This window comes from Sodiomyces alcalophilus (assembly GCF_042370955.1).
Source record: "Sodiomyces alcalophilus JCM 7366 unplaced genomic scaffold ACRALscaffold_2, whole genome shotgun sequence".
Classification (NCBI taxonomy): domain Eukaryota; kingdom Fungi; phylum Ascomycota; class Sordariomycetes; order Glomerellales; family Plectosphaerellaceae; genus Sodiomyces; species Sodiomyces alcalophilus.
In genome coordinates, this window is record NW_027263533.1 from 1,804,956 (window position 1) to 1,824,510 (window position 19,555).

General features: G+C 55.7%; 7 protein-coding genes across 7 annotated transcripts; 4 read left to right on the forward strand and 3 right to left on the reverse strand.

The window, feature by feature from the left end:
- Window positions 1–535: 535 nt before the first annotated feature.
- On the forward strand, window positions 536–4,954 carry ACRALDRAFT_2025500 (uncharacterized protein; the record flags this gene model as incomplete). Its single annotated transcript, XM_071020315.1, has 2 exons — window positions 536–3,515; window positions 3,597–4,954. The coding sequence occupies 2 exons, from the start codon at window positions 536–538 to the stop codon at window positions 4,952–4,954; spliced, it is 4,338 nt and encodes a 1,445-aa protein (XP_070876805.1).
- ACRALDRAFT_2032627 (uncharacterized protein) lies at window positions 4,922–9,359 on the reverse strand. Its single transcript, XM_071020712.1, has 4 exons — window positions 8,214–9,359; window positions 7,702–7,778; window positions 6,548–6,786; window positions 4,922–5,363 (listed from the first exon to the last, which is right to left on the reverse strand). The coding sequence occupies exons 1-4, from the start codon at window positions 8,660–8,662 to the stop codon at window positions 5,295–5,297; spliced, it is 834 nt and encodes a 277-aa protein (XP_070876806.1). The 5' UTR covers window positions 8,663–9,359; the 3' UTR covers window positions 4,922–5,294.
- A 1,892-nt stretch (window positions 9,360–11,251) lies between these two features.
- Window positions 11,252–12,103, forward strand: ACRALDRAFT_1061085 (uncharacterized protein). Its single transcript, XM_071016356.1, has one exon. The coding sequence runs from the start codon at window positions 11,436–11,438 to the stop codon at window positions 12,039–12,041; it is 606 nt and encodes a 201-aa protein (XP_070876807.1). The 5' UTR covers window positions 11,252–11,435; the 3' UTR covers window positions 12,042–12,103.
- A 13-nt stretch (window positions 12,104–12,116) lies between these two features.
- On the forward strand, window positions 12,117–12,686 carry ACRALDRAFT_1061086 (uncharacterized protein). Its single transcript, XM_071016357.1, has one exon. The coding sequence runs from the start codon at window positions 12,362–12,364 to the stop codon at window positions 12,584–12,586; it is 225 nt and encodes a 74-aa protein (XP_070876808.1). The 5' UTR covers window positions 12,117–12,361; the 3' UTR covers window positions 12,587–12,686.
- A 948-nt stretch (window positions 12,687–13,634) lies between these two features.
- On the forward strand, window positions 13,635–16,179 carry ACRALDRAFT_1068289 (uncharacterized protein; the record flags this gene model as incomplete). The annotated part of the gene is made up of 2 exons (XM_071017550.1): window positions 13,635–14,285; window positions 14,374–16,179. 2 exons carry the CDS (start codon window positions 13,635–13,637, stop codon window positions 16,177–16,179), a joined length of 2,457 nt encoding a protein of 818 aa, XP_070876809.1.
- Window positions 16,180–16,300: 121 nt separating this feature from the next.
- Window positions 16,301–16,978, reverse strand: ACRALDRAFT_207039 (uncharacterized protein; the record flags this gene model as incomplete). Its single annotated transcript, XM_071022156.1, has 4 exons — window positions 16,301–16,498; window positions 16,745–16,781; window positions 16,829–16,859; window positions 16,933–16,978. Coding segments are annotated over 4 exons (312 nt in total), but the record flags the coding sequence as incomplete, so codon positions are not given.
- Window positions 16,979–17,145: 167 nt separating this feature from the next.
- On the reverse strand, window positions 17,146–18,879 carry ACRALDRAFT_2025504 (uncharacterized protein; the record flags this gene model as incomplete). Its single annotated transcript, XM_071020316.1, has 2 exons — window positions 17,146–18,486; window positions 18,550–18,879. The coding sequence occupies 2 exons, from the start codon at window positions 18,877–18,879 to the stop codon at window positions 17,146–17,148; spliced, it is 1,671 nt and encodes a 556-aa protein (XP_070876811.1).
- Between the last annotated feature and the right edge of the window lie 676 nt (window positions 18,880–19,555).

Below are 19,555 nucleotides of genomic sequence, written 5' to 3' on the forward strand. Positions count from 1 at the left end.
CTTAAAGCATATAGTACTATTATGATCAAGGTTATTCCTCCTTCTTGCTCGTTATGACTTGGCCTCCCTCTCTATCTGGCAGCTAGAGACCATCAGATCCCCGTGGTACCTGTAGGTACCTAGAATCAATCCATCGGGGTTGGCGTTGATGCAGGGCTGCTCTTGCTTAACTTGCCGGTTGTCATGATCACTGGTTACTTCCCCTGAAGTACCTCAGCAGGTCGGTCCTGCCTCCCAGGTGTGTACGATATTGGAGAGAGCAGGGGCAACTCAGGTGAAGTATCTTATAGCTGTTTCCAACTTCCAGCTTCCAGCTTCTGGCTCCCAAGGTACGTCTCTTCCGTTCTTCGGCTCTTTTGCTACTGCCTCTTCTTCAATCTTCTCCCATCTTCTCTTTTTCCAGACTCATACAACTCCCGCCTTTTCCCCGTCACTTACTCTAACACAGAATCCTTATGGCTTCATAGCTTGCTCGGCCCACCCATCTCCAAGCCAACCATCCCCTACACCCGTCCATACACACCAAAGCTACATAATGGGAGACTGGCAAGCATGGCCTTCGGTGACGGTCCGCCTACGAAATATACCCCAAGGTGTGACGATCGGGGACATCCACGCCACCTTCGCCCGGTATGGAGAAATCGTCTATATCGAACAGTTCGAAGACCAGCGAGGCGGCCTCAACGGCGAGGGCCGCATCCGCTTTGAACCTCCTCCTACCACTCCCTTCTGGAGGCTCCAGACATACACCATAGGCCACGACTCCGGTGGTAGTAGAAAAACCGGTAAAGTTCGTTTGGAACTCGGGTCTCCTCCAAATTTTACCGGAAAGACCCAAAGCAAGGTAAACCCCAGAATCTTCTACCCTCAGAAGATGACTTTCCATGCTCATTCCCTCGACTTTGGTGTCACGCCGACCGACGCGGATATCATGGTCAAGGCGTCCATATCATCTTCACCATCTGCCACCAAAATTCACCAAGTACGCCTGGAGGCCGACTTTCGTCGCAAATTCCTGGCCGTACTCTTCCCGCACATCATCTCGCTCACGTCCCAGGATGGCGGTGGTGAGAGGGTCCGCCAATATAGAGCCATCATAGATGTCTCCCAGATCAAGCAGCTCGTCATGACTACCCCGAGTCCATCGGCGACATCCCGTGGCCATTCCGTGCTCCTGACCATCCCCCTCCGGCATCCCCCAATCTACCACCTCAAGAGCAATGATGTTGCTCGGACCCTTGATGCCGACAGGCGCGCCTGGTCTTCTAGCAACCAGTGGAATCGCGTCACCCACATTATGCAGGACCTTCTTCTGCCACAGGACTACACCGTCGGCTTGGTCAACGCATGGCCGGACCCCGCCTTTATCGACATTGGCCGCTGGACCACCCTCCGTCTCCATCTCGAATGTGACCAGCCCGTCATCGCACAGTTCCTATGCGCCCTGAATGACTTGAACATAAACATTCGTAGGAACGATTACCCTGCAGAGATCAGAGACCGCCCCGTCCTCTTGCCCCCCGAGAATCACCCCGTCCGACATCACGCCAGGTATCCCCCTCCCCGCGACCCCGACAAATCCACAAGCGCCTTGCATGCTCTTCGCCATCTCGCAGATGATAGCAGCGCCGCATCCGCCGCCGACAATCGCAATGGACATGGTCGTGGCGTCGACGCTGCCGACTCGATCGTCCCGTACTTGCCCTTCCACGTCCAGTACCAGCTCGAGGTCTGCATTTCGCGACACATCCTCTGCGAACACGACCTATCGCACCACTTCTTCGCCAAGCTGAGAAGCCTCAACCCCCAGCGCGCCCAGTTCGCTCTGGAGTACATGGCCGACCGCGCCGAGCCGGTTCCTGATCCCCTGGCCGTCCTGGACGATGCCCAGTCCCGACTCTACTATCCGAGCCCCCTGTTACCCCATTACTGCACCGTCATGCGCAAAGCCGTCGTCACCCCAACCACCATCTACTTCAGCACCCCCGCCGTCGAGTCCACCAACCGTGTCACGCGCAAATGGCACTCCCACATCGACCGCTTCCTCCGCGTGCAATTCACCGACGAGCTCTTCCGCGGGAGGATCAAGACCAACGCCACCATGGACGTTGACCTGTTCATCTTCAAGCGCGTCTACCTGACTCTTTTGAACGGCATTCGCATCGGCGACCGCCACTACAAGTTCCTCGCCTTTGGCAACTCCCAGATCAGGGAGTGCGGTGCCTACTTCTTCTGCGAGACGGACCAGTTGACCTGCGACGCCATGCGTCACTGGATGGGCGACTTTGACCACATCCGCGTCGTCGCCAAGTTCGCTGCCCGCCTGGGCCAGTGCTTCTCCACCACCCGTGAGGTGCGTAGCATCCGAGCCCCTGTCATCAAGCTCATCGACGACATTGAGCGGGACGGCTTCTGCTTTACCGACGGTGTCGGCAAGATATCGCCCCTCCTGGCACGCATCGTCGCCGAAGACATGAGCCATGAGATGGTCGGGGATGAACCGCCGTCGGCCGTCCAGTTTCGCATGGGCGGCTGCAAGGGCGTCCTCGCCGTATGGCCCGAGGCGAAGGGCCTGGAGGTCCACGTTCGCCGGTCGCAGGAGAAGTTCAAGGCCCAGTTCAACGGCCTCGAGATCATCCGCTGCGCACGCTACGCCACCGCCACCTTGAACCGCCAGACCATCACTATTCTCACCTGTCTCGGCGTTCCGGCGAAGAACTTCCTCGACATGGTCCATCGCCAGGTGGCCGAATATGCCTCCTCCATACACGATCAGTACGCCGCCGTCGGCCTCCTCGAGCGCCACATCGACGAGAACCAGATCGCCCTCATGCTCAAGGAGCTCATCAACTACGGTTTCATGGACCCTCAGATTCAGGAGCCCGCCGTCCTCACGTTTCTGCAGCTCTGGAGGGCGTGGTCCATGAAGAATCTGCGAGAAAAGGCCCGCGTCGTCGTGGACCAAAGCGCCTTTGTGCTTGGCTGCGTCGACGAGACGGGTACCCTCCGAGGCCACTCAGTCGCCACCGAGAAGCGAGGCGGCCCTAATAACCTCAACGAGCTCCCCCAGATCTTCCTCCAGATTCCCGATCGGCACACCAGCAGCGGCTATCGGCCCGTCGAAGGCGTCTGCATCGTGGGCCGGAACCCCTCGCTTCACCCTGGCGACATTCGCGTTGTGCAGGCCGTCGACTGCCCCGTGCTGCACCACCTGAAGAACCTGGTCGTCTTCCCAAGCACGGGAGACAAGGACGTGCCGAGCATGCTGGCCGGAGGCGACCTCGACGGTGACGACTTTTTCGTCATTTGGGACCCCAAGCTGATCCCGCCCGAGTGGAACCACCCGCCCATGAACCATCGTGCCCCTCAGCCCGAGACCTTCCAGCGCCCTGTTTCGGCTTCCGATCTGATCAAGTTCTTCGTCAAGTACATCCGGAACGACTGTCTTCCTCTGATTGCTCTTTCGCACCTTGCCAACGCCGACTACCTCCAGGGAGGTGCCAAGCACCCCAAATGTGAGTGATTTTGATATTGTTTTCCGGATACCAGTCAAATTTTTTTTTTCCACGCTATGTAAACTAATGCGTCTCTACAAGGCCTGGAACTCGCTGCCCTTCATTCCAAGGCTGTCGACTACGTCAAAACGGGTGACCCGGCTCACCTGAGCAGGGAGCTGCAGGCGAGGAAATGGCCGCATTTCATGTCACCCAGCGATAGGAAAGCGAATACCTACCACTCCACCACCGTCCTCGGCCAGATTTACGATGCCACCAGCGAAATCTCCTTCAAGCCGCTGTACGAGAACGAGTTTGATAAACGCATTCTGGATCACTTTCCCCCCAACGACGACCTCCTCCGAAAGGCGCGGGCCCTCAAGTCACGGTATGACGATGCCATGCGCCGCCTCATGGCCCAGAGAGAGGTGGCAACCGAGTTTGAAATCTTCACCGCCTTTCCCCTGTCGAAGCCAACTGTCGGGAGTGCCTACAGGTTCTCTGAGGATATCGGTCGCGAAGCTGGCCTCCTCAAACAAGCATTTCGCGACGAGGTGTACAAGGAAATGGGAGGACGGCACTTTGACGACATCTCTCCCATGGTGGCCGCCATGTACAGAGTGACGGCCGAGGAGGTCAAGATTGCCCTACAAGAACACCACAGAAACCGAAAGGCGGACGCCAAAGGGGCCAAGAACCCCAATCCCAAGTCGATGCCCATCATCACCTTTCCCTGGATCTTCCATTGGGTCCTGGGTCGGATCGCCACGGGCATGACCCGAAGCCGCGACGTGGTCACCGAAACAGCCTACGGCGTCAACTCCCAGGACAAGCCCGTCCCCGCCGAGATAGTTCGAGGCGATGGAACGGGGGCCACGGCAGCCGCCCCTCTCCAAATGCCCGCCGATGGTGAAGCCCCAGACGGAGACGACAAGCTGGACGAAGTCGTGGCTGCGCGCTTGCCCGACGGACAAATCGTCCATCGTGGCGAACTTCTCAACTTGTTTGACGATGATCAAGCGGATACCGACAGCAGTTATGACGAGATGCAGAGCCAGAGCGGTGACCCTACCTCGTCACGCACCCCTACGGCCATTGATTCAGATGAGGCGGCGCCGTCATGCCAGGAACAACAAGACGTGGTTTGGGGACACGGAGGTGGCGATAAGAAGAAGAAAGAGGCCAACCCATACGAAGACCCCTTTGCTGCGGTCTTTTCCCTGGCCAGATCAAGCCATGTGACTTGGGCCTCCCAAAATACCGAGACTCAAATGACTCGCACGACTAAGGACGAAGGACTCGTGTCCGAGCCGGAGGAGCTTCCAACAGAGTTTCGGTCCGAGGGCGTAGAATGCGCAATTGACGCAGCTCCTGTTCCCGAATCCGAGGATGGCGACGATGAGAGCCAGGAGGAAGAAGCCCTCATGGATCGATTTGGAAAGACGTTCAACTTTGGATAAGAAGGTTGATGGGACTTTTCATCTACATTCTATGATACCAGGTTTATTTTAATCTCTAGCCTAGAGCTCTGGGCTTCGTTCGTTGGGGGGGGGCACGGGTAAAAGGGAGGAGAGACTGGCGTTCACTGCTATGGGGGTTCTTCCGCTTCATCCACATCAACGAACCGATGTGGCCGGCGTTTTCGTCTTTCTGGGTTTCCTTGCAGCTTGTTTTCCAGGGACACGACTCTCTGCCCAAGGTGAAGATGGCATGTAATTAGCGGCTACTGGTATTTCCCTACCAAGATGGAGAAGGGCCAAAAAGAAGAGAGACCAAAGTAGAACGCCCCGCCCCTCTCCTCTATTTTCGAACGCAGAGATCTGTTCGTAGAACCCACTTTTCGCCGGCAGTTACCTCGCGGCCTTCGTGCTGTAGTACGCAAGGTACCCGTCTTCGTCAGTCTCATAAAGTTTCAGTTCTGGTCTGGGCTGAAGGAAAGCAGAAGAGATGGCTGAGCAAAGAAAACAAAAGAGAAGGAGACGGGAAGGAGAGTGAAAAATAAAAATAAAAAATTGTGCCCCTTTTCTTTTCTTTTTCGTTTCTCTCGCCTGCGTCCCTCCACTAGAGGACTGCAGAGGCCAAGATCGTATTGGAACAGACTCGTAATTACACATGGCGTGCGTGGCGTGTTGTGCACATGGTCCTTGACTTTTATGTTTCACCGCCTTTTCTTTTTCTCACTTTCATGGCCTTTTTGTTGAAAAGTGGTGTTCTACTTTTATAGTTCATGTGGGAGGGGGGATCGTAAGAGGATCGCGTTTTCTCATGGGGGTGGGCAAAAGGGGGGTTCCGTATGTCTTGAATGCCTGGGGAGGGAACCCAACGTGAGTGAAATATAGCAGGGGAAAAGAGGGGGTCCCGAGCGCAGAGAGGAGGGAAGGGAGGGGACAACAGTTACTCTGGAAGGTCATATGAGAGACTTCCAACGGATTGGATCAGGAACCCCATGAATGGGAAGAGGGAGGGGGGAATGTGAGATGGAGGGGAGGGAAAAGGGAAGTATGAGTGCCGGTGGCGGGGGAGAAGCAGTGTGACGTGACATGAGGATGCAGGTATGGGTAGGTGGAAGCGGCACAGAGGTCGATCCATCAGCCGGCTCGATAAAGCAGGTTTGCAGGTTGGCCGGCAGTGGGTAGGTCGACGGCAGGTAAGCTGAGCCAGTGCGCCTTTTGTTGTTTTCTCAGCTCGCCGGTGCCAGTCTGTAAGGATGGTGCAGTATCTTCATCTGCTAACGTTTTCCGTACCTTGCGTCCAAGGCTCGTGAAGTGGTGCTTATGTGAGCTTCAGGGCCGCAGTCAGGGCGGCCAGGGTCAGCCCATCGCCTCAAGAGACGAGGGGTCGACGACGCAGCATGTTGGCAGGGACCAGATATCAGGAGCAAAAGACTCTGAGCCAGAGCAGAGTGGGATGTCATCGCAATAAACCCCCCGGCGGTAGATAGACGAAAAAGGAAAAGAGGTGAAGGCTAGTGATGATACGGAACGAAAGACGATAGGTCGAAAAGACTGAGATAAAACCAGGAAAGGTCTCAAGAGAATATTAGTCAGACTCACCAGCATGCAGTCATGGCCGTGTTTGTGCAAGAGGAGGAGTCCGGACTGCGGTGGGACGGCGATCTCCTCGGACGGGCGACGGCGGTCGTTGGGGAAGAAGACGGTTTCTCCGCCGGAACACCCGGCATCGTTCCCCTCGGCGCTGGTGGTGAGGTAAAGGAGAAGAGTCCAGGTCGTCCTGCAAGGGACAGGTGGACAGGCAGGGTCGGGAGTCAGCAGGACGTTGTTGGAATCGTCATCTAGGAAAGGTTCGCTGCGCGTTAGCTACTTTCGCCCCCTTTCCACTCGCGACATGCTGAGTTTTGGTGTGCTGGTTGTTAACGAGGAGGCTGCAACTTGCAGGTCATCGCGCCAAATGAGAACCGATCAGCCAACGCGTCAGGAGACTGTTTGGATCCCGCCGGGCTGGACAGGATCCCTGCACAGCTGAATGATCTGAACATGTTCATGCACTATCATTGCGCTGCCTTGGAAAGTTGGGATGGAGCGAACGATCATGGACACCAGCTACATGGCTTTGGGATGAATGGCTCTGGGATGTTGGATACGGAGCCAGTAGAAGTGTGTGCCATGTCTCTGGGAACACTGCCAGTATCGGTCATGGGATGTAAGTTGGTGTGAAGCAAGGATATAAGAGGGGAAGGAGGGGAGGGGGTGTGCCGATCGCAAGCCATCAGATCTCAGATGCATATATGATATCGCCTGCTCCAAAGAGATGAGGGAAGTAAACGAGAGAGGGAGGGCATGACAACGTCACTCGGCCGGCTTGCACCAACAGGCTCGTAGCCATTTGGCGCGCCCTATGGACCATCGAAGAGGCGAGGATGCCGGCATTCAAAGCGGCGCAGCGTAACTGTGGAACCCCGAGCTGCATGAAAATCCGTTTCCTCGCCTCAACTAGGCAAGAGAGAGGGACAGAAAGCGACGGGGAACAACGACAAGTTGGGCGATGTGGTCCGGTTTGGGAGACGGTTCCCTCTTGGGATCCTCCTTGCAAGGGAAATGCCGCTGGAGGAAGCCCTTGGCGCCCTCCCTCCTCTCTCCCCCCACGGTTTTGGCGGTGCAAAATTTTCTTCCGTCTTGCGCCCTTTTCCAACGAGATGCAGCGGGGGTCTCGCATGAAGAAGAAAGAGAGGTGTTGGTAAATTACTCACAGTGAGCATCGAAGTACTGGCCTTTTGAATACCGGTAGATACGGATGTTGGGATTCAGGCCGACGAGTTCACCGCCCCTACGCAGACAAGATTCTAGGTCAGCAGGATGTCCGAACTCTGTACTTGGTTTCGTGTACCAAGTTTGGTATAGCAGGAGAAGCCAAAAAGGGCGGGAAGGGCTCGCTGTAGTCCTCTGTAGCTACATCGTTGCATGCCTCTGGGCATCCTCGTCCTGAATAGACAAAACAAGCGAGAGACAGGCTGGTGCTGATGGGTGGGCCGATGGTGGACTGATAGCGTGTTGGACATGAGAACGAGAACGGGGAGGCTGGCGGAGAAGCCTCCAGGGAGAGAAATGAGTGGCCAGGAAACCACTGAGCCTCATCCCTTTTGGGTATGAAATAGTTTTAGGTGTACGAGATAGGAATAGGCCAGGAAACAGGACAAGACAAAGACAGGAGTGGTGCAGGTGAAGGTGCAGGTGCAGGTGTAGGTGCAGGAGCAGTGCTTACCAGAGGTCACGCACACGGTCCTGCTGCAAGGCGTCCACAAGCCCAGTCTCCAGCCAGAGTCGTCGGGCGAATACGGCGTCCTCAACCTGGAAGCGATCGTTGACTCGGACAGCCTCGCCCCGCTTGGGACGCCCCGGCGTGGTGACCAGAGGGAGGCTCTTGAGGAAGGAGACGTAGGACCTGCACAGCGACTTGGGCCAAAAGTCGTGGATCAGGACGACCCGATCCGGACAGGCCTCGAGAGGTTGCGGGGCCAAATCGGCGACGGGCAGGGGTGGTTTGAACTGGGGCCAGCGAGGAGGAGGCGGAGGAGGAGGACGAGGAGGGCGAGGAAGATTCTGCGTAATGGTGTTGTGACGCAATGCCGTTGGTGCCGCTGGGGATGACGCAGCAGCAGCTCTATTTTTGCCCTTGGTCTTGCCGGTGGCGGCTGTCTTGGATTTACCCATGCTGTCTCTGCCACCCTTTGCTGCCCCCCCGTTGATTAGCGCCGGAGAGTGCCGTGATGCAGGACGACGGAATTAGAGCCGTCGAGATCGCGTGCCCCAAGGAACACTGGTGATTTGTGGCTTGTGGCGCGGTCGTGGCCCGGGGAAGGGGTCCCGGACGATGAGAGACGTTGTATGTAGGTACGAGAGACCTTAGCTGACGTCCAAGGAGGGTACGAAAAGAAGAGGGGGGGTGTGCGGCGAAGCAAGTGGGTAATGATAAATACGATATGGGCCGCAGGATCTCTTTTTGACTTCGTCAGTGCCGAGTGCCCTCCCGATCGGCCTCGGCCTCGTTGCCCCTGGCGAAGGGAGCCGCCTGCAAGAGATGGACAAGGTGAGCGCTTGGCTGAGTTTCCTACCCGGACGTTTCTCCCCTAGCCTCTCGCTTATGCAGTGTCTGCCTCGCAGTAGAACGGATCGTCTCAAGGCCTGGGTTGGTGCTCTTCGATGGTGCTCGTCTGGATTCTGGTAGATACCACGCAGGGCTGTACCAAATCAATGGTGTGAACTATTGATTAGTTGAATGACTCGCCGCATTGATCTTGTAGGGAATGGGTTAGTCTGCATCGATATCGGTCCTTACGTTGTATACAGCGCTCAATACAGGGTGGTCATCTCGCGAGACTGAGAGGGACGAGTGGATCTTGGATCTCGGGTTGGGGGGATCCTATCCTGGGTCCCTCCCTCTTCTAAGCGGGTTATGAACGGATAATTACATAACCCTAACGACTACCGAGAGTATCTTATACAGGGGCTCCGAATTTTCATTTTCATTTTCACTTTTAATTTGATTGATATTTCCAAAAAAGAAAGAAATGACAAAACCAAAAGAAACAGGGAACAATCCATGTCATGTCCGTCCAGCCGTAGCTGAATGCTAGGTAGACAATGCAAAGCAACTGAGACAAGGGCTGGCGATGTTCCTGCTTTGTCCAGGGTGGACAGGAAGACGTCTTATTTCATTGGTGTCGCAAGTCGCTGGGCTGGATCTCCACCTGGGTCTCGCAGAACTCGAAACTTCCCACATTCCTCCCCCCGCGTGTAACAAAATCAGACCCCAACGTGACGCACTTGGGCGCGGCTGTTGACCAGTAAAACGACTCCGATTCGCGACGCGAGCCGGGATCTTGGACAATCGGCGGACTCCCATGTCGCGACGACGGAGCTAATGAGTCGCTAAAGCCCGGCCCTCTGATCTCGGAATACTACGAAGTACATACGTCGTATTAGCATCTACAATTGTGATGCTATCCTCGTTTCCTTTTTCTTCGGCCAAGAAGTTTCAACAGATTGTCACCTTATCGATTCTGCCATGGTGTTTCCCATCTCGTCTTTACAACGTATAAAGTTCCTATACGTTGTATTTCTATTGTCAATCCGTACCTTGTCGGGGTTCGTTCGGACTGCCCGTCTCCCTGGCTGGAAAATGTGATAAGTGACAGAGTCGGAGATTGGCGTCTGGATTAGGTGCTAATTACCTACATCTTACTCTGGACAAGGATGACTCGCTTATACCCGGCGCGCTCCATCCAATCCCATATCATCTGTCAGCTCGAGGACCGGAGGAGGTTCCACCCCTCTGTTCTCCGGCAGGCGGCCTTTTTTTTTTTTTTTTTCTCCCTTCGGACAACTAATACCGCTCATCCCCAACTGGGAAGTCTCTTGATCGGTTCCTGGCTAGGGCTATTGCCCAGCCCCACGGGGAGATGGACATCTGGCTACTTTTGCTTCCCCTTTGATAGTAGAGCTTTATGATAATATAATGCGGAGCCGCGACAAAAGTCCCCTGAGTTTCGGCCCGCCCCGATCTCGAATTCCATTCAACCCTGTCATAGTTTTCTCGATGTTGATCGTTGCGTTGTATATGTGAACATGATACCGGCATCTCAGTCTACGTTTTGCCAGTCGAAGGCTCTGGGCAGTCTTCCAAAGATTAGTATGTACATGGGACCGCATCGCAGGTTAGAGCTAGACCTCGTATGTGGCCGCGACCAGATCGTAACTGCATAGCTCTAGGCATGACCTGCATCAGCTTGATTACATACAACGTACAGCACAGGCACAGCACAGTACATACAACTGTATGTACATACGTACAGAGTCCTCATGACATTGGAATGTGGAGTGTCAGTTGAGGCTTAACCTAGCAAAAGGCTTCCATGACACTGATTGGTGTGGGCAGCGTTGAGGCCGCAGGTCGACAGGGGTTATTAGCCGTTCTGGCGGCCCTCTAAGCCCAACGTGGTCAACGGTGATGGCGATCGTTCCCGCAAATCCATCGCCCCTGCCGGTCGGATGATTTACTGTTATTCTCCGGCACGGATCGGTTGTGGGTTCGTTTCCAGTGGGTCTTGGGGCCCCCGATTGTCGTGTTCCTGCATATGTATGTACAACGTACTGGATTAAAAATAACCCGATGCCTCTTAATGCCGTAACGAACCGTCTTTTGTGCATTTATGCAATCCGGATTATTCATTTCCCCGACGACACGAAAATATAGCCTGCCTTCTAGCCTTGCAGTCCTTCCAGCAACAAACTTGTATCCGGCAACGCGACGCGACAGTGACCTGAACCGTCTTGAACCGGCTAACTTACCTCCACCCATCGCCCCTCTTCTCATTCTTCTAAAGACCGAAAAAAGAAAAGAAAATCGATTGGTTTTCCCCTTTCGGATTACAATTTCTGACCCGCCTTCCTCCCCAGGTGCCAGGCAGGGTTAGCACCAACCTACATGCTTCACAACGGCACACCCCTAGCCATGGCCAGCCCTCCAGGGCCGCAGTCGCCCTCTCCATCGTCATCCACCAGTGCAGCTTCGTCGTCATCTCCCTCTACTAGAGCCGACAATGGTATCTTTTCGCGTCGGTCAATGAGGCAACTCGGCATGTTCTTCGCGGGTGCCGGCTTCACACTAGTCTCGGCCATGGTTACCCGCCGCGCCATCGTCCGCAAGAAAATCGCCGCCTTCCCCAAGTTCTTCCACCCGAGCTATGCCCCTGCCGGGCCCCAAGTCAACCCAGAGGGTGCCATGATCGCATTCGAAGCTCTAGGCCTGGCGACCCTCAACGTCATCAGCGTCGGTATCATGACCACGGGCGGGCTCTCTTGGGCTCTCAACATGTCGTCCGTCGAAGAACTCCGCGAGCGATCACGGCGGTCCCTCTACGGCCCGACCGGCCAACCTGCCGAAGTCTCGGAGCGCGAGATGGAAGAGTTCACGGCCATGTTGCCCATGTTGCTCTCTCAGCTAGGGCAGAGCCAGTTGATACAAAATGATAAGGACAAGGACAACCAAGCCGCGACGGTGAACGAGAACGAGAATCAGAAGCGAGACTAGAGAGACTTCTTGGCCTTTGTGGACAACCCAATTACCGAAATCGAAGCTTTTTTTTTTTTTTTTTTTTTTTTTTTTCCTGTTGTTTCGCATCACGCCAAAGCGTCAGGTCGGGAATAACGTTTTCTGACAGCGTTGGTTCTCCGCTCATAAACTAAGAAGGAAAAATATAACAAGAAAAACCAAGGGAAAGCCAGGGGAAAACAAAACACACAACGCGCCTGGTGAGCTCGCTAAAGGCTACAATACATTGCCAGGCCAGCTGAAGCAAACCACGGGGAAAGTTCCAGGCCATACTACGTTGTACAGGTTACCTTTATCCCATGGGCTTGGGACAGCAAACGCTGGCCGCTTCTCTTTGTATTCGCCTCTCTACCTTTTTGATTCGCCTCTATTTGCTTGCCCTGACTCGAACCACTGACAGGCAGATCCATGTCTGTAGCAGGACGGGGAGAGGGTGGCTCGGCCCCGCTCCGGATTTTGACGAAGGGAAGGCGGACCTACCTACCTATTCGACTATCGGTCTGGGAGAAGCCGACCTGGAATAGAGAAACATCGCGGGACGACTGACTGTCGACACGCTTCTTCGTCTGTCCTAGTTTTGACCTCGTCTCTTTGCAGTAGCTCTCCAGTGTACGTACGCCGTATTTGTTCCTACCAGCTTCGACCTCATAACAGGCACCACAGTGTTATACAGTGTTATACGTCCTCCATCTGTCTCTCTGTCCAGCCACCGGCCCGCGGCAAGGTTTGAGATCTGCAGCCAGGGAACTCGAAACACTGAGATATCGGACGTAACACATCCATCGACCATCGATCCAGCCCATGTATGCCTACCGGGGCATGCTCCCGGGGTAGCTTTCCTGCACGTTTGGTCTCAGACATCATAGCCAAGGCAGCCCACTCCCCCCTTTCCTATACCCACACCCCCCCGGAGGCCGAAAAGGGAGATCGTCAACTAAGGTGACCAGGGGACAGACACCGAATTATCCGGCTGTAACCCCCTCGTCCAGTCCTCGGCAGCCAGGGTCTTCGATGCGAGATATGATGAAAATTAGCTGGGCTTTCGCGTCCTTGATACCGTCGCGCAAGGATTTCCTAGGTGCTCGCAGGGCGGGGATGTGTACGTTGTATTACTTCGGCGACTTAACCAAGGTCGATCGTTCTAGATGCGTACCTCATAAAGCAGCCGGCTGCTCTGCCTCGATGCGAAACACAACCGGCAGTCTCTACTTCTAGAGACATCCTGTCAAACTTGTATTGTTCTGTCTGTCTCTGTCTTTGTTCATGCCGTTTATGATTACTATCACGAATTTCCTTTGATTTCCCAGTCACCCACCAAGGCCCGACAACGCCTCGTCTTCCCTCTCCTATACACGGCACTTCGATCCCTTCCCGGCTTGCACCGAGAGAAGGCCTATACGACCTGTGTGCCCTAATACCGCTTGGGATACCTAATCAACAAGCAGATTGCCCTGCCCGTCGCAGATGGGCAACGAGTAACGAATCTCATACGCTTTGCTATCGTTTTCTCACGTCTTTTACTCTCTCTTTTTGCTTTCTTTTTGTGTTTTCCTTCCAGATACTATCGCCAAGATGCAGTATCATCATCATGGTACCCTGGTCTCCGACGGCCAGTCTCTCAACGGTTTCGTCTACGGCTGCGGAGACTCAGTGGTAATCTACGATGACGGCCGAAACGAGGTCGCCAACGATGAGGTCCACGTCCTCAATCTCCGGAATGGCCAGTCTATCGTCGTCCCACTCCGAGTCGTCTGCTGGGTCCCGGCCTACTCCGAAGAGCGACACGGCAGGACATTTTTGTTCACTTTGTACGGTCACCGCTTCAGCCTGCCCCCCGACTCTGACGGGCTGCAAGAGTGCACCGGCAGCCGGGCCATTCAAGTGTCGTTTGGGTCTACGGGACGGCTTGATTACTCCCATACCATTCTGACAGAAGAGAAGCTGTCGAGATGTGCTCATCGCCTTCAAGAGTCGGAAAAGCAGGCTTACTTCGCCCTCCAATGGAACCTGGTGACTACGTGTCCCCTGCAAACAGACGTTGACACTTCCTCTGAGCGAAGCTCGTCTGTGGCCCTGACAAGGTCTTCGACCACAAGCCCAGCTACCCCATCCTCCGCCGTGGACATGGACATGGACACCTTTGGCCTGCTATTGCGGCGCGACTCGGCCGTCGATCTCAGTTATCAATCCGCAGGGGTGGACGGTCAGGCGCTCTACGGAAACGTGAGTCTCTTCCTCGCGTGCCGTCTCGCGCCCTATCCAACCGGGCTCGGCGTCGCAAAACTACTCCGGTTACTGACGATGATCATAGGTCGAGAACAACACTCTCCATGGCGATCCCTCTGGCATGTTTTCTCCCCTTGGCTTTTTCAACAGCCACTTCTCTTTCAAGAATGAAGCCCGACCTCAGCCATCTGGCTCTCTGTCTCCCCTCGGCACCGAACACAGAGCCGTGAGTCCTTGGCTGGAACCGTACGAAACATACCTGGACCCGGGCCTCGTCAGTCTGAACGACGTGTCTGCTTTGCAGGTCAATTGCATGTATCTGCCACCCGCGAATCCAGCTTCGACTGGGACAAGTGCCGACCAAACTCAGGCCTCCCAGCATGAGGACAACAGTGTGGACTGGACTTCGAGTGTTGGCCTGGCCGTCCCCACTCCGGGCCACGCCTGGAACCCCATCCAGTTCAGTCAGAGCGTAGGTGCCTCGCAACAACCCAACTGTGGTCCATCGGTCCCCATGCAGTCGCTGGTCGAAGGACCACCTCAGATCCAACAGCACACCACGACGACGCTCCCCGTGCCGACAGCCGACAGCCAACACTACGAGGCCCAGAGGCTTTCCACGGGCCCTCCTGCTCCTTTCTTCTATCGCGTCCAGCAAAGTAACGAGCGCACCGTAGGTCTAACTGCCAGTCCCGAGTCCACTGGTCGCACCACGTCTCAGAGACAGAAGCGTCGGCGGTCCAGCGACCGCGGCTCCCCAAAGGCACGTCGTGCACGACGGAGCCGGCACAAGTCGCCAGACCCGCCGCCCCAGTACCGCCCATTCCGCCCGGAACTCATCGCGGACTTCTTCAGCCGACAGGCACAGCTGCACATCGAACCTCTGGAAGCACGCTGTCGTGAGCAGCTGGGTTCGTCTTCGGTGGGCCCCGACGAAGCAGTCCCCAGTAAGATCCTCTCGGAGGCGCTGGATCATATCCGAAAGGCGCATACCGATGTTGTCAAGATTCTCGGGACTCTGCGCTCCGTCACCCAGGAGCCGTTCGAACTCAGGGAAGCTAGGATCCGACAGGACGCGGACAAGATCATCGCGGTGATTCAGAACATCCGAAACGCGGCACTCGAGGGCGAGGAACTTGCCGAACAGGACGTCCGCTCGCTGAAGCAGCGAGTCGAGGCTTTTGTCACCTATGTCGAGTGGGTTCGAGAACTCGACAAGACGGGTCAGGACGCCGAGGCGGAAAGGAATTCCACCAAGGATGATAGTAAGGGCTCATCAGACTCGGGCGCGGTGGCAGGCTCTTCTACTGGCGGAGTCGAGGACGGATCAAACTCCGGCAACACTGCCGCAGTAACCTCCACCACCTTCTCTGCTGCGGCTTCTTGCCCTCCCGGACCAACTCAGTCCCATCAGCCAGCGTATTGGCTGACAAACACGCCTGCGTCTGGAGCCATGGAGTACGGAGCTCCGGAGCTTTGGCTGTCTGTCCCTTCTCCCAGTCAACTACCGCCTACACCGGACTCCCATGCGGCCTATCCTCCTCCCCCGCCAGCGGGCGCCATTCCCCATGGCTCTCCACTGTCGGCTGGGCCACAGGCCCCTCTGTACCATCCTGGCTACCCTGCGAACTTTGAGGCGAATGTCGGACCCGCGCTCATGGTCCCACCGGTATCGACATTCGAGTCTGTCCCCACGACTTCTACGCTGCACACTGGTGCCGCCCCTCCGCCCCTGGTTACCGAGGCCCGCCTGCCTCCGTCACCTACCACGTTTCACCCGGCGTCGGTCAGCCCCCTTGGGGGGATGTCTCCCCTGTCTTCGCCGTCTCTCATGGTACCCCCGAGCGGCCGCAGGTCCTCGCTGGTGGAACGACGGCTGAACCGGCCTTGACCAGAGCCAAGTGCGAGAGCATGCTCAGTACATAACATTGAACGGTGGAACTCGGCTCGTTACATGTCGCCCAATGCACAGGGGGCTGCTTCCAACACGGTCGTTCCTCTTCGTTACGCAACTATATTCCTTTACGGTTCCTGAACGTCCGTTTCTTTTTCACAATAGGTGTTTTGCTGTCTTTGGTTTCGTCATTCTCCTTTTTCTTGTTTCTTTCTTTTTCTCCTTTGTTTCTCGTACACTCCTTCTCGCTCTCCGTTATCGCCTTACGTCCGTACGAAACACGACGACCCATGAACAGAACACGAAAAGAAAATGTCTACGCTATGGAGAGATGACTATAAGCATGCATACATGGGAGGTTGTCTCAACAGAATTAGGGGCGGGATTCTTCACTTACAAAAAGTTCAACTGTTTTTCTTCATTCGATCATTCACATATCGTGGCCTTTTTTCCGTCGACCGCCATTTATATATATAGCTTGGGATAGTTTGCTTTGGTTCCTCCTCCTTATGGAGATAGTTGTACAAGGGAAATGAAATAAAATAAAAGGCTTGTGCCATACCTTCATGCTCCTTACGAGGACCAAGTAGCAGGTGATACTATCGAGCGGCAAAGGGAAGATATATCGATCCACGACCAATCTTACTTGACCATCGCATTGAGATTGCTCCATTGCTCTAATTCAACTGGTATTACAACTAACTGTATGTATATAGCTTCCGTTATAGAGCCGCTCCGGAGATGTTCGACTGACCTTGCAACATTCCGTCTCCCCAATGTAATGAGTATCGCATCTATCTGGTAGAAGTGCAATGCTGGAGCCAAAAAGGAATACCCAAAAGAAACCCAACGCACGCCATGAAGAAAAGAAGAGGAAGCAGAAATATATAAAAAGAAAGGAACGACCTCCTTCGGCGACGCCTCCAAAACGCAACCCCCCCCCCACTTCAGACCGACGACGACTTACATGGCCGTCCCCGAATCTTCAGCGTAATCATCGATGAGACTCTGCATCTCGGGATCGCGATCAAGCGAGGACGGCGAAGCGTCCGCCTCGGCCTTTTGCCTGAGGCGCGCCTCGAGGCCCAAGAGGCCGCCCTCGGGCGGAGGGGGGATGGAAGCGGCGGTGGCCTCGAAGCTACCGCGGCGGCCCCAGTTGTGGGGCTGTCGCTTGAGGAAGGCGCCGACGGCGCCGAGGTAGCCCTCGTGGCGGAGGAAGTAGGCCTGCTTGCGGCCCTGGGACCAGAACTTGATGGCGTAGGAGAGGGTGTTGATGGTCTGGCGGTGGCCGCGGATGAAGGAGCCGCCAAAGTAGATGTGGGAGAGGTTGTGGATCTGGGATTGGAGGAAGGCGATCTGGCCGATGTTGTTGGAGATGGCGTAGAGGAGGGAGCGGGAGATGTCGGCGGCGGTAAAGGGGGCATCTTCCCTGCCGTCCGAGGTGGTGGTGGTGTTGGCCCCGGCGGCGCGGGGTTGTGTTTCGTGCGGCGATGACGCGGCGGGGTTTGCTTGGGCGGTGGTCTCGTCGTTTTGATTGCTGGGGCGGTCCTGGCCTTTCAGCTCGGGCTCCCTTTGGCAGTGCTGGTCGTCGGTGTTGCGCAGGCCGCCACTGTCCTCGGCGGCCGACTCGGCCTCGCGCTTCATGCGAAAGACCTTGCCAAAGGAGGAGGCGATGGTGGTGCTCTTGAGGCCGATCTTGCCGTAGTCGGCGCCGTAAATGTCGCCGACGAGCATGTCGACCTTTGTGTTGTCGCCGCGCTCGGCGGCGTCGAGCATCTCGTCAAAGGTGCGGGCGCCGGTGAGGAGGGAGAGGAGGCCCCAAAGGGTGCCGCCGCCGAGGGAGGTACCGCCGACGCGTTCGAAGCGGCGGGGGCCGGACACCTTGAGCATGGAGACGCCGGAGCCGATGTTGACGAGGAGGTAGGGGTAAATGTCGTCGGAGGGGGATTCGAAGTGCATGGGGTCGGTCTCGCTGTAGGTGAAGACCTCGCGGGGGATCTCGGTGATGAAGAAGTCGAGGCCGATGATGAGGCACTCCATTTCGTCCTCGCGGATGACGTCGACGGCAAGGACGTCCTTGATCTTGTCGTAGAACTTGTAGGCGCCGCCGCCGGTGGCCATGACGCAGAGGGCGCCGGGTTGGGAGCCATTGAGTCTCTGTTGCTTGTCTTTGATTTGGCGCATGAACTCGAGACAGTCGTCTATGCGATCCGTCTCGAAGTTGATAAAGTTGAGGCGACCGCCAGGGTCTGTCGAGTGGGCTTCCCTTGAGAAGTAGACGAGTTTGATAAGCGAGCCGCCAATCTGTATTGTGTTAGTAAAGGAATTGCATATAGACATCAATACAATCAAAGAAATCAAGCGTACATCGACGGCAATGTGGCCCACGACGGCATGGTGGTTGGGCAAGCGGATATCGTTGGTGGGACATCCGCAGCTGGAAGAGAGACTCGGGGAGGATGAGCCCGAATCAACGATGAAGGCGCCCTCGACATTGATGCGGACCGAGCCCGGGTGGATGATTGTATTTTCGATTTCCTCGGTCGAGGTGGTGGTGCGCTTGTGGCGGCGGACAGTCGAATCGGCATGCTGGGCATCTCGCGATGCTAATGTCTCTTCTGGTTCCTCTCGCTTGTCGTGTTGAGGTCGCGTGGCATCTGAGCTCACGGCAGACGGCTCCCCGATATCGGGAGACATGGTGGCGGGTGGGCCGATGCTTCGTATATGGACGATTTGTCTTTATTCATTCGTCGGCGCAACGGCAGTTTGATCGTGACCGGCACGGTTTTCTTTCTTTCTTTCAATTGAAGTGTGGATGAGAGAGGGGAGAGGTGGAGAAGAGAGCAGAGAATTAAAAAAGAGGGTCGATAGGTCGATGCAATCCGGTGAGGCTTTTCGAGGGATTAATTGCGACCGGCGGTTGGCGACGGCTTCGGGAGGTTGGTGGTGGTGGGGAGCCCAGATTGAGTGTTGAGCGAGGGGGAGGGGTAGAAAAGGGACGGGAAGAGAGGGAGAGAGATGCAAGAGCGAAAAAAAGAAAAGTATCAGTCGACGGCAAGGTTTCCGCCACTGATCGGAGTGATTAATTACTTTGTATGGCAAATTGTTGTGGTGCGGTGATTGATTGCGGGAGTAGAGAGGCTGGATGGAGAAGAATTCGAGATTGAACCGATTCCTCCCCGCGCTTCCTTCCGCACGAGGAAATCCACCTCAGCTGTGACGCCCTTATCGGCTTATCGGTCTTATCGATAGCCGAAATGTGGACACCTAGCTTACTCCGTGTTCCTGCCCCTCTCCAAGAAGACCCGCTGTTTCCCGCTGGACCGAGGCACTAGTCCAAAGGTTCCACGTGACCGGTAAGGGAAAAGAGGCA

Excerpts from the sequence above, each read along its gene's own strand:
- ACRALDRAFT_2032627 (XM_071020712.1), bottom strand. The coding sequence starts at position 8,662 with ATGGGTAAATCCAAGACAGCCGCCACCGGCAAGACCAAGGGCAAAAAT. Across the intron at positions 7,779-8,213 it reads GACCGTGTGCGTGACCTCTG|GGGCGGTGAACTCGTCGGCC; the intron begins GTAAGCACTGCT and ends TTGTCTGCGTAG. Across the intron at positions 6,787-7,701 it reads CCAGTACTTCGATGCTCACT|ATGACGATTCCAACAACGTC; the intron begins GTGAGTAATTTA and ends AACCTTTCCTAG.
- ACRALDRAFT_1061085 (XM_071016356.1), top strand. The coding sequence starts at position 11,436 with ATGCTTCACAACGGCACACCCCTAGCCATGGCCAGCCCTCCAGGGCCG.
- ACRALDRAFT_1061086 (XM_071016357.1), top strand. The coding sequence starts at position 12,362 with ATGGGCTTGGGACAGCAAACGCTGGCCGCTTCTCTTTGTATTCGCCTC.